Source organism: Aquila chrysaetos, chromosome 3 (assembly GCF_900496995.4).
Source record: "Aquila chrysaetos chrysaetos chromosome 3, bAquChr1.4, whole genome shotgun sequence".
Lineage (NCBI taxonomy): Eukaryota > Metazoa > Chordata > Aves > Accipitriformes > Accipitridae > Aquila > Aquila chrysaetos.
This window is the reverse complement of record NC_044006.1, coordinates 42,629,960-42,646,969: the sequence shown is the minus strand read 5'-3', so window position 1 is coordinate 42,646,969 and position 17,010 is coordinate 42,629,960. Positions and strand designations below refer to the sequence as shown.

The 17,010-nt window shown below is 42.1% G+C and overlaps 1 protein-coding gene and 1 long non-coding RNA gene across 5 annotated transcripts; one reads left to right on the top strand and one right to left on the bottom strand.

The window, feature by feature from the left end:
• Positions 1–2,200: 2,200 nt before the first annotated feature.
• Positions 2,201–5,129, bottom strand: LOC115339645 (cytochrome c). 4 transcript variants are annotated; one of them, XM_030009905.2, is made up of 3 exons: positions 4,863–5,129; positions 3,693–3,869; positions 2,201–3,522 (listed from the first exon to the last, which is right to left on the bottom strand). In XM_030009905.2, the coding sequence occupies exons 2-3, from the start codon at positions 3,859–3,861 to the stop codon at positions 3,374–3,376; spliced, it is 318 nt and encodes a 105-aa protein (XP_029865765.1). In that variant the 5' UTR covers positions 3,862–3,869; positions 4,863–5,129; the 3' UTR covers positions 2,201–3,373. The 4 variants fall into 4 exon arrangements, with proteins under 4 accessions (XP_029865765.1, XP_029865764.1, XP_029865763.1 ...); XM_030009904.2 differs by having other exon boundaries at positions 4,859–5,115; XM_030009903.2 differs by having other exon boundaries at positions 4,927–4,950.
• A 121-nt stretch (positions 5,130–5,250) lies between these two features.
• Positions 5,251–13,158, top strand: LOC115339646. Its single transcript, XR_003922789.2, has 3 exons — positions 5,251–6,340; positions 9,181–9,220; positions 12,837–13,158. It is a non-coding gene; the product is annotated as an uncharacterized LOC115339646 (long non-coding RNA).
• The last annotated feature ends 3,852 nt before the right edge of the window (positions 13,159–17,010 follow it).

The window sequence follows — 17,010 nt, the reverse complement described above, 5'->3', positions numbered from 1 at the left end:
TTTTAGATAAAAGCAAATGATGAAGGTTACTAAAAAGGTAAATGTGTGCACTTTAATGGCCTTTGATATACATGAGAGACTAGAATATCTAATAGTTCTTAACTATTAGCTATTTAATTTCTGTTCTCCCCCATCAGAGAAGTACAATGTATCACATTTGTTTTGGATCACTGATACTGTATTTTATACCAAAAAAGGAAAGTATTATATAATCCCACACAAGACTAGGTCTATTAAAATGAACAGATCTTTAACTGAAGTGATTATCTACAATTGTATGGACAGCTATGAATGGAACTTTCGCAAACGTAGCTGTTTGTAGAGTGATTCGTTGACTTGTCAAAAAACACTTGAATTGTTAAGACCAAATAAAGAAGAGCTTCTGTATCACTAAATTTCACTGGGATGCATAAATAATGTCTGTAATTTTGAAAGTATCCTACCTGTTTCATTTTGGTTTTGTAAAGTCATACTGTGAAAAAGTGTACTTTTGAATTTTACGTTTTTTCCAGTCATTATTGACATTGACAATCTTCATGCATTTGCGTAACTACAGGTGAAAATATTACAAGATCAGTTTTAAAGGCATGCCCCATCAAATCTGTAAACTCATAGCCAGGAAGCATTTTTTATGGGATGGTGCAATGTTTGGCAATGGTGCCTTGATTCCCTAATTTGGAACTGTAAAGGAAGTACGGAAATACCAAATGTCTAGACTGATAGCACTATCAGAAAGAAAAACACTAAACTTGCTACTTCATGAAACAAAGGCAAACCCCACTCCTACTCTATAAAAATAGAAACCAAAGAACTAAAGTTTGATTCCACAACCAATCTGGACACCTCCCTCCCACCCTCCAATAAACCACCCAGGCACTTACAGTAACACTTATCTGTGTTATAGTGATAATCTAACCTTCTTCCAATACTCTTACTTCACTGATCCACTAGTAGAAATACTACAGTACTGTGTTTGTCCAATGGTAAATGGCTGCTAGTTATCTACTACAACAGATCTTAGAAGCTGTTGCTGTCTAGGGCTGCATACATGGAGGCAAAATAGAAATTTTAAAGGTCAGAAGGGTCTTTTCCCTAAAATGTAAACAAGGATGCATCCCCAGCCTAGAATTTAAAAGTTCAATTTCCTCCATCTTCAGTGGTATGTGTAAGCTGCACTTGTCTTTGTACCAAGGCCTCCGAGGTACATAGACAGAACAAGCCAAGTGAAATTGTGTCCCGTGCTTAATTTGGACAAAGGATCACTCTGCTTTCTCCTGAAGGAGTTTTTCTGATGATGGATAACTTTTTGTAAATTGTTGCCTGTGCAGAATTAAATGCCACCTTACTGCAAAATCCTCTTCTCTACAGTCCGCTTCTTCTCCAGCTCAGCTGGGCAAGAAGAGCAGCCTGGAGGTCACAAAGTTTTTTGTCATCTCATGAAAGTGCTGACAGAACACAGTGTCAACTCTCTCCATGCAATCCACTATAACAATTTCAGAAGACTGCAGAGCTGTGTAAGGTTACACTCTGTACCTACTACTAGTCTATCAGGGTTTTGGCACAGTGAAAGCGAAGTCCTGCACATTCATAAAGGTGCTATGATGAACATCACTTCTGAAAATTAGAACAGTCATTAACTACCACAACTTGAAGGCATCTCTTAACAAGCTTTTAGTAAAGAAGCTGCTGTTGGTTAATATTAAGTCTGCCCTTCCATTTGCAGGAAATGATGCTTGCACATTAGTTTGCAAAAAGTCACAAAACACATAGTACCAACCATTGAGACAACTTGTTAGTAACCTTAATTCTTTTCACTCATTAATTCTGAATAACAGGCCTTTACAACTCAGTCATTAAGCACCCTATTCTACTTGACATAACTTGAACTCAGCCAATCCCACAGCACAGCTACACCTTTTAAGCTACTTTGAATTTTCTCCCATCCTACTTGGGAAATACAGCAAAAGTGCTGTTAAAGAGAACACTGGTGGAAGAGCTTAGCTTTGCTAGCAGTTCTAGTCCAAAATACTTTCTAACTTCACCACACTTGTAAGTATCTCTCAGACCAACTCCATCAGCATTTACTTTTTTCTACGCTGAGCTTTCGCTTGTCTCATTTCCTCGTGATGTAGAGCTGGACACACAACTTTTCTCTACATTCCCACTGTTTCTCACTTAATTTTAGACACATACAGCAAACAAGACTTTAATTTTTTTTAATTTACAGTATTGATTGCTCCGAGTTATGCCTTACTGTTGGTACACAGTAAATACATTCATCTGAACAATTTGCTTAGTATGAAAAAAAAAAGCAGTTAAAACATTAAAAATACCGCTTTACACTGTGCGAAACAGAACCTTCAGAAGTAATGACATTGGCTACAGGCAGGCACACAGGAAGACTGTTTCCTTTCAGTCTATGAGCACATTCATTCCTGCACCCCTTCATCTGAAATTGCCTGTAACAGTAGATTTTAGGTAAATGTTTCTGCTGAATTAAGAAGATTTAATAACTCTCCGCTTGGTCTTTAGCACTTGTATTTGCAGAAGAGGATATTGTTCTGTTCTATTCATTACACTAAGAATGGCTGGTTTTGGAAGATTTACTGAACAAAGGGTTTAAGTAACATTTAAAAAACTGAAGATATTTCTGAAGGGGAGTTATACTCTATTGGTGCATGCAGCTGTCAAAGTTTGGATAAATTAGGTAACATGCTTCCTCTAGATAAAAGAGAAGTGGCTGGACACAACTGCCATTTCACAAAGAGAATTCAAATCAGCTGAAATGCATTCTTATCGCAAGCTTTAGACAGATTAATATATACCACAACACCTAGCACTGATTAAATTTAGAAAAATACTATCTTGGTTTTTTTTTTTTTTTAGCCTTTGTTGTTTTGGGTATTTTTTTTTTTTTTAAAAAAGTCTTTAATGTAGCAGAAGATGTACGGTAAAAGATGCCAAAAACCACCCTGCTTTTTAATCTGGAAGAGTTGGGCTGTCAAAGCTATTATGCTGCTAACAATCACTCATTTGATTACTTATAGATTATTTCTTTTTTTAAACAATGAAGAGGCGGGAAATGTTTTGGATTTTATTTGGTTTTTTTTTTTTTTTTTTTAATTCTATCATGAAGAATGACTGAACATTATAGTCATTTAAATCAACCCAATTACATAGTTTCCATTAAGTTAATGGCTGCCAAACAAGCGTGTACTCCAGTGACCCACCGTGAGCAACGTTATCGGATGGGTGAGACAGATTTTAAGGTTAGACACAGTACATGTAAAAATAGAAAGTTTAAAAACCAATCTCATCACAGACATTTCCATTGCCATCTCCTTTGTGAAATAAATAAGGCAGCAGATAACTTTTACTTTGAAGTGGCATCTTTGAGGTATGCTATTAAGTCTGCTCTCTCAGACTTCTTCTTAATACCCGCAAAAATCATCTTTGTTCCTGGGATATACTTCTTTGGATTTTCCAAATACTCCATCAGAGTATCCTCACCCCAGGTGATACCTAGAGAGAAGAAAAAAAAGATAGTTAGTGACTTCAAAATAACAAACACATTTATACTCTTGTCCTCCACATTATTTTACTTTTTGGCAGATTTCAGTACTTCCTAGAACTATCACTGAGAAGCAAGTATTTTTGTCCCTAGTAACTCATAAGAGCAGCTTTACGTTTACCTTTATTCTTATTCGCATCCGTGTAAGAGAAGCCCTCAGCCTGTCCGGTCTTGCGTCCAAATAGGCCATTCAGGTTGGGTCCAGTCTTGTGCTTGCCTCCCTTTTCAACTGTATGGCACTGGGAACATTTCTGGACAAAGATCTTCCTGCCCTTCTCGATATCTCCCATTTTCAGTACTAGACCAAGAACACACACAGAGGTCAGTATTGCAATTTCAAGGTCACCTACTCAACAGAAACTTTAAAAGCGCCCTGATGGTTTACAAAACGGTATATATGGCCTGTTGGTCTAATAATTCTCCAGCACACTTTCTACCTACAAGCTGTAGCTCCTGGGTTTGAAAATTAGCATAGAATCATTAGACTACGCAAAAGGTATCAAGGTGATAAACATGCTTGAAGAGCAGGAAAAAAAAAATCTCCCCTCGGGCAACGTAACTGCGCCACAGCATTTAAACAGTACGGAGATAACTTTTGAAGAGTAAGTTGAACACGACTTCCACATACAGCTTGTACATCTGTAACGGGAAAGTTTCCCGGTCGCAAATAACCTTATGCAGAGGGACAGGACCGTTTGCATGTTTCTCCCCTTCAGCCGGAGAAGCGCACCTGCACGCCACCTTGGAAGGAGCCGAGGGCGGCAGGCACGGAGCCGGCCCGCTCCCCTCTCGCCACGGGCCGGGATGCCGCCCGAGCACCCGCCAGCAGCGACGCGGTTTCCACGAGGTGTGGCGAGAGCACCCAAAGGCAGCCGCACCTCCCGGCTCCGGCTCTACCTCCGCGAAGGCTGACCTTGAGGCGAGGAGCCGGCTCCCGGCGCGGGGGGACCCTCCAGGCAAGCGGGGGGTAGGGTGAGGACAGGACCCCCCGGGCGGCGGCTGGCCCGCGGTGGGGCCACTAGGCCCCGCGGTGACCTTCCGCCGCACCCCGGACACCTCCTTAGGCCGCGGCCCCGAGCTCTTCCGCCCCGGCCCACGGAGGCGGGAATCGCGCCCTCAGGACAGACGAGGGCACCTCCCGCCCTCCCTCCCCTCCACGTCCCTCACTCCCTCCCGCCCGGCTGCCTCGCTGCCCCCCTCCGGACTAACGGGCCCGCCAGGCCCAGGCCCGGGCCCGGGCCCGGGCCAGGCCGCGCGCGCGGCTACGCCGCCGGCTGCTGCCCGCACCTGCCTGGCCGGCCGCCCCGCTGACGCTGCGCCCACGGCGGTGACCACAAGCCCAGTAACTCGCGCACCGTCCGGCGTCTGAGCCCAAGGACACGCCGTACTCCGCCCTATGTAAGCCGGTGTTGCCGCAACCAAGCCGCGCCGGCCCTCGGCCCGCCCCTCCCGACGTGACGACCAATCAAGCGCCGGGCTGTAGACCTCTGATTGGTTACGGTGCCTGCCCGCCAAGCGGGACGTCACGGCGCTGGAGGCTAGCGGGGTCGGTTGCGACCGGCGAGTCTCCGGGCTTCCTCCCCCTCCCCCTCCCTGTCCCTGCGGAATGGCGTCAGACGTAACTCTGGTACGTAAGGAACGACGGGGCGCGCGGGAGCGGGGGGCGGGTTCCGGGCGCATGCGCACAGCGGAAGGCGAAGCAAAGGTCGCGCGGCGCCCCGAGCGGGCAGGGACCTCAGCGGGCGGTTGGGGCAGTGGGCGGAGCCTGGGCTGTGACCGTGACGTAGCTGGGAGGCCACCGCCCCCCGCCCCGCCCCGCCCCGCCCCTCCCGGCGCTGTGGCGGCCGTTGCCGCCGGTGCTTTGTGGCGCCGCCCAGAGGGGAGGCGAGGGAGCCGTGAGGCGGTCGGGGCTTCTCGTGAGGTGAAGCTGAGCAAAGGGCGGCGCCTCGCCGTGCGTGTCGTGGAGTTTTAAAAGCTTCTTCGAGGGAGCCTAGGGAAAAAAGGGGCGGAAGGGTCGCGGGTAGCAAAAGCGAGGCTAAAACCCTCTCGACTTGAGAAGGCCTGGCCGGCAGCGCCAGCCCACGGTGTGCCGCCACACGGAGCTGGAGGGGGAGTGGGTGGGCGGTTGGACCCTGCGTCTCCTGTGGGATGCTGAAACTATACAGTTGTGAAGAAGATGAGAGTATAACGGAAGGGACCACCACAAGAAAAGAAGAAGATGCCCCAGGCGTCTTCCCAGCAGGCTGGGCAGCGTTGTGGTGCTCGAAGAGGATGTGTCGATACCCATGCGTTGTGGACCTCTAGGCAGAATTTATGTGATGCGTTTCAGACACGACTACCATCTCGCTCTCCTTGGCAAGGAGGAAGAAGAGCTGTTAAGCCTAGCATAATAATGTCCAGTGATCCGAAGGCAGTGATCACAAGAGGTGAACTGTTTGCCTTAACTAGGGACATTAAAACAGAATTTCCCCCTCTCTGGCATTTGAAAAACTTTTTTATCTGTGTGTGCTTTTATGCTATGTTGGAACTGGTATAAGTGTGCTCCTGTAATTGCCGTGGGGAGCAGTGCTCATCTGAAGGCAAGAGGGAACAAGGACAGGGTAAAAATACATCAGAAGTTCCCCTGATGACAGAATTTTGCAGACAATTTGTAAGAATATTCAGCAAATTATCACTTCGTGGTGTGGAGAGAGTGCATTGTTTTCCAATGCTTGTGGTGTCTAGAGCATGAGACACATGTTTGTGCAGCTTCTAACATTTCATTGCAAGGTATATACAAAATATTAATACGCTCCTAAACTTTCACAGTTAACGCTGTAATCTTCTTGGCAGTACACTTACTACAATAAAACTAATTTGCTTATGATATGCAGCTAAATTCATGTACTTCGTGGGGAGTGAGGTAACATACGTGCAATGGAACCACTTTAAATTGGCATCTTGACTTCTCCTGTTGTTGCCCAAGTCAAATCTCAAATCATGTCAGACTGCCAGAATTATGAGGTTGACTGGAAAGATACCAGTTTAAAAACTAAAGGCGTTCTCTGTTTCTTTTATTTTCCATTTGGTTTTGAACTATCATGGTGCACTTCACTCATGTTTTTAGACTTTTTACCATGATTTTAGGGACTGTAATTTTATTTAGTAAGGCTTCTGTGTCTTACATGATTCCAGGAGCCAGGTGTATGTAACTTAATATCACAAGACTTGTGATAAGACCTCTGGTTGCTCTTATCTTTAAAAGAGGAAAGAGCTGAAAGTACCTTTTAAGCTGCTTTAAGAAGTTACAGTAGTGTAAATTCTTAAGCTTCTTTAAGCAGCTGATGTGGACTGATGCCCACTGACATCCATTCAAAGGTTCTCCCCTTCTTCACAGAATGCAGACTTCAAGCATCTGTAACTCTCTTAATTTCTGTTGGGTTTTGCCTTCTAAATATGTATGCTCCTTACTGAGCATTGCATGTTGAGCTTCACAGTTAACCCTTCTGATGCATGTGGAGGGACATTGTAGCAATGTTACTTTAATTTTTCTCCAGGAAGCTGTTTTTGAAAACTGTGCCTTCATTCAAGAGAGTTGAATCGTTTTTTGTTAAACTTTGCAATAAGAAAATGGTGCTCTCAGGGACAATTCTGAACGTGTGAGGTTTTCAGCGGTAAAGATTAGCGTACTAAAAATCAGTCTCTAAAATGAACTCTTGTCTTCTCTGCCTTACATCTGACCATGCAGATGTCTGCTGGCTGCGTGACTGCCAGCCGTCATGATGTATACCCTTTCATGAAGGTGTAAATGATAGAAACGGAGTATTTGTGGGTTTGCGTACTGTATTGTTAGTGGAAGCAGAGGTTCTGCCTAATATGAAAATATACGAGTTTAAAAGATGTGTTTTCACCAGTAAGAGGAGGTATCTTGAATGGAGAGGACTTGACTTATTTGTTTAAGCCCATTTGGGCGTTACTAAGTGTGAATTTGGAGCAACACAGTGGTAAGAACTGGTCTGGAAGTAAAGTAGAAGGTGCAGGAAGGGGGATTGTTTGAGGTGCCCAGTGTTTTACTTTTAGAAACATTCTGCGGTAGGACACACTAATAGTGAAATTTTACTCTTCTCTGCTAAATATAGCACCTGTAGTGTATGTTATGTGTGAATCCCCAACATGTCGTATGACTTCCTCTGTAGCACAGAATATGTTGTGGGACTTCCAGAGGCAATGCTGAAGACAAAGTCAGGGCTTTTCTGGCTTTGTGGGTTTGAATTGCTGGAGTAAACTAAAATTACTCAGGGTGCATTTTCAGTGCATTATTACTTTCCTACATGTATTGGCATTCATTATACTGTTTGCCTTGGTGTGGTTTGCCTAGAAGGTTTGTATTTTAGTCTTTCAGTTATTCACTGTGGTTACACCTGAAATACCTTTGTCTTTTTACTACCTCAGACCATTACACATGGGAACGATAGTTATTTTGCAATCAGAATTATTGCTGTGTAATTCTGTCCTAAAGGAAGGAAGGAAAAGTAAACCAAATGTGTGAAGTCCAATACTAAAGGAAACAGGGTGAAAGAACCAATCAGTTCTCTTTAAGAGGTACACTGCAGATAAAAGAAGAAAGACGGCCTTATGGGCCTAGACTGGAACTTAGGAGAACGTGGATTTTTTTCTCAGTTCTGTGATAAACTTCTTGTTTGGTCTTTGACAAATACCTCAGAACCCATTTCTTGTGTTGGAATCATCAGGGGTTAGGTGCTGGAGTACCTTGGCCTCTTTTCATCCTCTTCCTGGGTAGAAGTGGGCCAAGCCTGAGCTGCTGCTACTTATCAGCTAACTGTGCCAGTGTTGGTGAGTCCGTGATTTGTGCTGCAGTCACGGTGGTGTGAGTGGTTTTAAGAAATTACCCGAGTCATAAATCTACACTGATGTTTTAGTTGTTACTAAGCAGTGTTTATACTAAGTTAACGACTTTTCAGCTTCTCATACTGCTCTGCCAGCAAAGGCTGGGAGTGCACAAGAAACTGGGAGGGGACACAGCCAGGACAGCTGACCCAAATGAGCCAAAGAGGTATTCCATACCATATGACGTCATGCCCAGTATATAAACTGGGGTAGTTGGCCAGGGGACACCACAGCTTGGGTATTGGCTAGGTGTTGGTCAGTGGGTGGTGAGCAATTGCATTGTGCAGAGCTTGTTTTGTATATTATTATTATTATTATTATTATTATTTTCCCGTCCTTTTCTGTCCTATTAAACTGTCTTTATCTCAACCCACAAGTTTTAAATTTTTTTTTTTTTTATTCTCTCCCCCATCCCACTGCGGCGGGGGAGTGGGTTAGAAGCTGTGTGGTGCTTAGTTGCCAGCTGGGGTTAAACCATGGCACTTTGCCTTTGAGATTGTTCAGGAGAAAGGTGTATCTCTCTCATGTTGATAAATCAGGCTTCGAAAAAACTATAAAGAGTGATTCTGGACTGGGCTTGAAAAATTCTTGATGTTACGATCCTTCAAAAATATTCTGCAGTGGCAAACATATGCTTTAGGGTTACTTTTCAACACTGTCATGGTGCAAGTCCTGTCATTTGGAATATACTGATGGCTTTATGTTTATTATGTCTTTTACAGGGCATTTGGATGGAAGACAAGAACCTGTTCACCCAAACAGGTGAGGAACAAAGATGGAAAATATTATAGACTGAAGAATGAATAAAAATCCCTGATGAATGGCATGCCTCTAATCTTTCCTGCTTGCTGTGTTTTCTAAGACAGAGAGGGCAAATGTGCTACTGCTTAGAACAGCTGGAAAGGCAGAGTCTCTGAGATGCTGCAGTTGCTAAGGGTCACTACATATTAGGCTCCTTCTTAAGACAGCTAAATTTGTGCATAGCATCTACTTTTGTGTAACATTTTTATCAAACAAGTCTTGGTTTTATTTTAAGTTTTGTTTATAGTAATTTCTTGTGGCAGGGTATTTATGCTTTGTGCAGTTGTCTCAGACAACATTGTGATTTTTATTTTTTTAAAAATGACAAGTCTTATGTTGACTTGAATATCTGGATTGCATTCAATGCATATTTTCCATTATTGAAAAGATAAAAGCTAGTCTCAAAAAGAACTGCTGCTGTATTTTCACATGCCTATGTTATAAAATATTTGGGAGTGGGACATAGAAATCTTTTCTGGACCCCAGGGTGCAGAGTGGCATTTGAAGGATTTGATCTTAGCAGATGAAGGCAGAACTTAAAGTTCTTTCCGTATCTGCTGTTCCTGTGGTTTTGGAGAGTGAATTTTGTAGGGCTGTGGATGCAACTGCTTGGCACTAGGGGAGATAAGGGATATTCTACTATGAGAGGTTTCAGGTGAACAGAGAGGCTGCGAATTCCCTGGCCAGGATGTTGTTGGACTCCAGTTAGGGCAGTGTGGGGCAATGCTGCTCACCATTGCAGTAAGCTATCAAAAAAGTGACAGGTAACACAGGTAGAGAGACACCAGCCAATCCAGCAAGAGTGCGAAGCGGAGCGGGCAGCTGGAAGACTGCCAAAATATTTCATAGCTGAATCAATTGCACAACCATTATAATGCCATGACTTGCTGAGTGATAAATTTACTGCTGAGTTTAACAGGTGTGAAAATACCAAAGTAATTTGTCCATTCTTTGATGCTGTGGATTTATGTCACAGGCATGGAGATTTATTTGGTAGCCATTTATTTTATGATGAAGTGTCCCCTAGGCTACTGTAGGTAGAGGTCTCTGTCATTCCCAGCATCTGGCCTGTGGGGAGCTGGGTAGATTAAGAAGGTCCAGGGTTCAGAGTCATTCTTTGTCAACTTAAAACAGACACAGACCTCCAGCTGAGAACATTGACTCAATGCCTGTCTTTTCTATGTTGAGATACTGGACTGCCCTGCTCAAGTATTTGTTCTAGTAGCTGCTTGTAGACTGGTAGATGTCTAGTTATCTGTAGACTCACAGAAGAGTATGATGAGGCCTTGGACCTCCGTATAAGATAGAGAGAAGTGCGGGATACAGCTTCTCTGTAATCAGTTTATGGTTTGATGCAAGTAACACAAAAGGGGCATCTTGTTCGCATGAGTATAGAGGAGTAGTGAGTACAAAACATAAATGCATGAAGTGAGGTAATTTGCAACGTAGCATGGAATAGCAAGAAAGGACTTCCAAATGCAAGAGTTGTCCTAGCTGACTGCATCAACTTCTGTTTTACTATCAGAAAACTCATTCTGAATCCTTATAAACCAGTTCCCATAGTAAAAGTAGGCTAAAAAGATAGGTAATTCAAGATAGTTATTTTAAAAAAGAACATTTTTGGACTCAAGGCCAAAGTTAATTAAGTTAACTCACAAGGACATTCATATTTGAAAGATTCAGGACCTAACAATTTGTCAGAAGTTCAGCTTTTCTTAAAAACATAGTTTTGTTGCTTTTGGAAAAGAACTTAGGAGCTCAAGAATTGAAAGACAAATAAAAGGGTATCCTTTTATTAAGTCCATTATATTTTTAACTTTAAAGCTAGTCTCATGCTATTGTGGCGTCTTCCACAGTTTACTGCAAAGCTTAAAATAATAGATGTATAATAAACGTCTTGAGCATTGCCTGAGAGTCTGATTCCATCTCACAAAAAAACCATGGTACAAACCCAGTAATTTCTACTGGCTTCAATTTCTATTTTTAGGTGGCAAGTAATTGGTCAAAGCTACAACATTTTCGATTTTTTAAAAAATTATTTTACTTTCTGATGAATCAAACAGTTGGAAGAATTTCAGCCATATCCTGTTTGGAGGGGATGACAATTGCCTACGTTGATAATACATTTGCTTTGTGTATCTGTGGGAGCCGAAGATTACTGTCCTCTCATTTACATGATCAGTTGGGACATTATCTTCTGAATAATCCAAGCTATAGAGTAAGAAGTACTTCTGCAGTAGTTTAAATGAAGATATTGTCAAATTAGTCTCCAAAGCATCAACTTAGCCCTGAGAAAAGCTCCAAATTAAGACTCCTTTTGTAAGGAGATTTGTATGGTTGGGTCTCCTTATGTAATGACGATATGCTAATCTAATGTAGTCTAGTAAAGCCTACACAGTTCTTGTATTTAAGCTATAGGCCAGACAGGAGGACCTTTCATGAAATAAGAGCAATAGCATGGCCCCACGATTCAGATGAGAGTCTTAAAAAATAAAAGCTTTGCTTACCTTAGGATTTTCAAAGCAGAAACCATTTATAACATAAGTAGAAATAAGGCCATAAACTGGCAAATTTAGCTCTGTTCTCCCATAGAAATAAAACTAGTGTGCTATGGCAGGCTTAATGCTTTGAAGTGTATACCCAGTTCTCTGCAGATCTAGGAGGGCTCTATAGCAGCAGGAGGAACTGTTGAATGTGAAGCCTGACGAAGTTACAAGACAACATGTTCATGCTTCATAGATCTACAGGCTGTGTTCTTCACTGAGATGAAATCACTGCTGTGGGTGGTAGCACCCATGGAATGTTTCTGTCAGTGGAAGAGGTGGGATTCCTCCCTGTGGAGATCTTAGGCTAGCTTTGCTGCCTGTTGTGTCAAGTTTTCAAGACTTTTGTAACCAAGTAATTGCCTGGCTGGTAGTTTTAGAATCTGGTTTTAATATCCCAGCTTCATTGTCTGCTTGTTTTCACATATGACTTCAGAACGTGTCAAGTGTTATATTGGAGCAGATTAGTGGTTTGGCACAGTTTCTGGCAATGATCAATGCTGGATGCTTTGCGGACACTAAAAACTGCCCAGGACAAGCTTATTATCCTAAAGCAGGAAGTCTCAGAGCACTGAGAACACTTAGTCCAAACTACTAGCATTGCAGATGTTTTTCTTATGCTCCTAGGATATGTCTCTAAGACTTTTTAAAAAATTATATTAAGTTCTTTGCCTTCATCATATTCCAAGCAGAAAACTAAACAATTAGAGTGTACTTTCTAAGTTTCTTTTTTGTCTGATGAATTTGACCAAACAAAAAGTCCCAGAGCTTTTTCATTCAGGGGCTTACAGATACATGATACCAATGAATTATGAAACTTTTTTGTAGTAAATGTGTTATGTACTCATTGCTAAGTTGTAGTTTATAGTTTGGGGGTTTTGTTTTGTTGGGGATTTTTTTGTTTGTTTATGTGGTCGGTTTTGTTTGGTTTGGTTGGGTTGGGTTTTTTTTTCCAGAAAGAACAAGTTCAGTTTTCACATGTCTTTCTTGGGGCATAACTAATCCTGGTTTTAATAATTGTTGCTCTTTTCCAGATTTTTTTGCAAATATGCTGAACAAAACTAAATGCAAGATACGTGAGGATTATGAAATAACATAATATTCTGTCTTCTCTGTACTTAACATTAATCTCTCCTGAATGGTGCTAGAGGCAGAGCAAAAGGCAGGAGTCTGCACTTATTTTGAAATCATTCCTCCAGGAGGTAACAAATATTTTAAAACCCATTTGTGCCTGAGTTGTCTTCAACAGTTCTTTGCAGTACATTTCTTCATACTTTGCTTTTAAATTAAATTTCATCTGTTATTATGCTGCTCAGTTACGTTTGTACTAAATCCTTTAGATACTCTCCTGTACTCTTCTTGTGTCCTAATAAATGCATTAATCATCTCTGTTTTAAGAACCAAAAGTCTGATTGTTTCTGAGATGTGTAAAGGTGGGATAGAAAGTGAGTATCCTCTCCTAATGGAAAGTAAGCTCTCTGACTCCTGTCATATCATTTTCCTTATATCCTTTTGGTAGCCACTGAGCCCTTTGTACTCTGAATACTTGCACAGAAAATAGTGCACTGCTGGGGGGCACTGTTTCCTGACTGGCCTCCTGAAGATGTCACACATGAGTAAAGTAATCAGGGATTTATGTTTCTGCCATGATTCTTTCCTAGTATCTCTTCCTGTAAAGGAAAGTCCAGTGGATAATGGCTAGCTGGAAGCATGGTTCTGTTTGAACTGTATATTCAGTGTATGATCCTGGCAGTCTCCTGAACTCCAGTGGTTTGCTTGAAGGGAGAGGGGAATCTATCTGAGCTCTTAATGGGACAGTTTAGAAAACTGCAATGAAAAAACTCTCAGTGAAAAATACAATGGCATTTTGCTCCCTCTTCAGGTCCTCTCTGGGAAACAACTGAATAATCCCTCATTTAATTAAGGAGTTAAAAAAACCCCAATGAATGCCCATGTGCTGTTTGTGCTTCTCTAATCCCCACTTGGCTGCAGCTCCTTAAGATATTAATTGAACCAATATTAGCTATGCTCCTGAATTCTGGGTAGCAGCAATATTAATCTATCAACACACAGAAAATAGCAATTTAAGCTTATTCTTCGCATTCTTTTTGCAAAGCCAGTTGCTAATCCATGAGATAGCTTTCCACTAAAGTTTCCTTTGCTGCTTTCTTATTTTCAAAAGTCTTTACAAAAATTATTTAAGATGTTTAAATATATTGCATTTGGGGACTTTTTTGTTTGGTTGAGTTTTGTTCACACTGTTCAGGAATCCTGAACAGCTCAGTAAGCACAACACGGCAGCAGAGCTGTTCTGTCCCTGTCTCTTGCTCTTAACTATTTTTATAACCACCAAGTTAATGCCTGCTATTAATCCTTAGCAACTATATTGACCACTTGGAGCCATCTAGGGCTAACTCCTAATAACAGATTACATGTTTTCTGTAGCTTACCTGCTTCATTCTAAAGCTCCTTCAAAGCCCTGCAGGGATTGCTGAATCCCATTCTCCCTCTACCAGTCTTCACTGCAGTTTAAATACAGTCTCTGTGGCCTTTCCAGTTCTCTTAAATGTTCCTGTCTTAGACAATGAGTAAAAAAGGAAAGAGAAGAGTCTGAAATAAAAGCCACAATAGGTCTGACAGGAATGTAGGCTTGGAGAGGCCACAGTCAACCTTAGAGCATGGAGGCTTTGGGAGTGTGCTGTGCTTGTGGGCATCATGTTTGTCCCAGTGTGTGCATGGTAGCGCTGACATTATTGGCATTTGGTTCCCTGCAGAGTAGCAGAGGGTCCTTTTGACCTGGAAGCTTGGTGCTTGTGAGGGCCTGCAAAGGGCCTTTTTGGGTCAGTAAGTGTGATCCCCAGCTGTTGCTGGCAACTGTGTCATAGCTCCTTTCATAAACTTGTCAGGTCCATTCTGAAGCAGCCTGTTTTCTGATCCTCTCTGCATCTATTGAAGAGCTATTCTTGAACCTCCCTGCTGTAACCATTAAAAATCATCTTGTGATTCACAGCCTAAGTTTATTCCCAGACTGTAATGCTCATTTGTGAATCCATTTGGGCTTTAATGGACCAGCTCTTTCTGTAACCAGTGTTTATCCCACTAATGTGTTTCTGAAGAAAAGTCATGTTTTCACAGCCTTTAGACCAAGACAAGCTCTTCTAGTCTTCTCAAACAGGCAGCACATGTCCTGGGCTACCCTAGCTGCCCTTCTCTTTACTGTTTGATTTTGTTGTGGTTCTCTAGGAAAGGACAGACAGTTTGTATTGAGGTACTTTTTATTTGTTACTCTATTTTTACAGGACCAAGGAATGTGTCAATTAAAGAAATAAAAAGCATTGAAACCATAGAATTTGTGTCTTTTCCCCTCAGTAATGTTACCTCGGAGGTCTTTTGTCTCTCCTCTTATGGAATCATGAAAATGTTTTTGTGCTGCTGTCTTACAGAAGGAATGCTGCAGCTCCAGCAGTGCTGTCTGGTTCTGAGGAACCTTACAGCTAGGGAGAGGAACCTTACAGCTAGGTATCCATTCAGGCAGTGCTGTCTGTCTTGGCCCATCCTCTGGTCTCCATGAAGGTTGACATGCTTCTTGATGCCAAAGCTTGTGCAACAAAATTCTGCTTTCCTCACTCTACATCCAGTGGTAAGCCTGCCTTATTTAGACTAGCTGGGTTTTCCCATATTGTATGTTGATCCAAATGTCTGGGCTTGAAGTCTTTGTAGGAAAGGGAACATGCAGATTTTGGAAGGGGTTCAAGTTCAGGCCTTCCTGAAAGCTGCCGCCTGTACAATGCTTCTGTTTGCAATGTGTCAGTGATTTTCTGAAGTTTGTATATTGGCGGCCTTGTATCCAAATAATGAACTTTCTGGTAGCATGTCTGAGACACAGTGGCCTGCTCTTGGCTCACATCCCATTTCTGGTCTGTGTTTTCTGTCACTTTATGCTGCTGACCTAGACTGGCCACTGTTTTTATTTTACTCATCATTGTGCCTGAATAGCTGGCTATCACAGTAGGAACTGTGAATAAAGGCAGAGGAATCTGAATACTGGAGGAGTACTGTTCTTGCAGAATTGATTCATGGGGATGTTGACCTTGAAGTAAACATGCAGCGTACCCTTCAAGAGGTCTCACTTGTGAGACAATAGGCAGAAAATTCTGTTTATATATGGAGAAAGTAACAGGTTTTACACTGTCATCTAAGTCTCTTATTTTAGCAGGGACTGCTTATTTTAGCAGACCATTGCCTGAGACTAGTGAAATGGCTCAGTTAGGGGTCTCCCAGGCAAAGGGAAGCAGCCCAGACATTCGTTACTGCCCTGCCACATAGGGAGCTTAGAGTCAGTCTTTATGCTTTGGAAAAGAAAATATTCTGCTCTACCCCAGTGCATAAGATATAAATGGGTGTAGATGTCCTGTGCTCTCTTCTTCTTTCTTCTATAAGCATCTGTCTTCCATTTGTGGTCTCATAAGCAATGTGACAGTATAAACAATGACTTGCATTAGTGTGTTTTTAACTTCTTTTAGGAATGGTTGCAAGTGGGACTGAGGATGCTCACTGGCATGTGGCTTTTTAGCTTTCTCAATCACAGTTTGATCCACTGCTTGAATACTGTTACCCTGTATTAATCGTTTGTACTGTTGAAGCTTCAGGTAGTGGTGCAGAGTCAAAGCTGCTTTGTATAGGAACTGTTCAAACATAAAGTACATTTGAGTCCTATAGCCAAAGAATGGACTTCAGCAGTTACTGTGCTGAACAATCTGAGTGTTTGATATTTAATGTATGTATGCTTTAGGTGGAATAATATTCAGATAAATCAGCATGGCTCAGGTTAGGCCTCTGCCAGTCACACTATGGAAGCCAGAGGGCAATAAAACTGCTCAGTTTTGAATTAATGTAAGTTGCTAGTTTGGATTTTCATTTCCAGAGACAAACTGTTGAAAGTCATCATAAAGCGAAACATTTGTTGCTTCATCACACTGGAGAAAAAGCTAGACAGCTTTTCCATTTCTGATACAGGGGTTCAATTATCAGAAACTTGTAAATGCCATTTCAAAAAGAATTTCCTTACTTGGATTTTTTTCATCCAATAGAAAAAAAGCAGGACAATTTGGGGAGTTTTTAGCTGGGGCCATTTTTGGACTATAACTAAGAAAATGACAGCATCTTACTTAGTTGCCTTGCTTCTTGTATGTCTGTGCAGTTTGAACC

Bases quoted from the DNA above. Each gene is read 5' to 3' on its own strand.
- LOC115339645 (XM_030009905.2), bottom strand. From the start codon at position 3,861: ATGGGAGATATCGAGAAGGGCAGGAAGATCTTTGTCCAGAAATGTTCC. The intron at 3,523-3,692 runs GTAAACGTAAAG...TCTTCTCTCTAG, and splicing joins GGATGCGAATAAGAATAAAG to GTATCACCTGGGGTGAGGAT.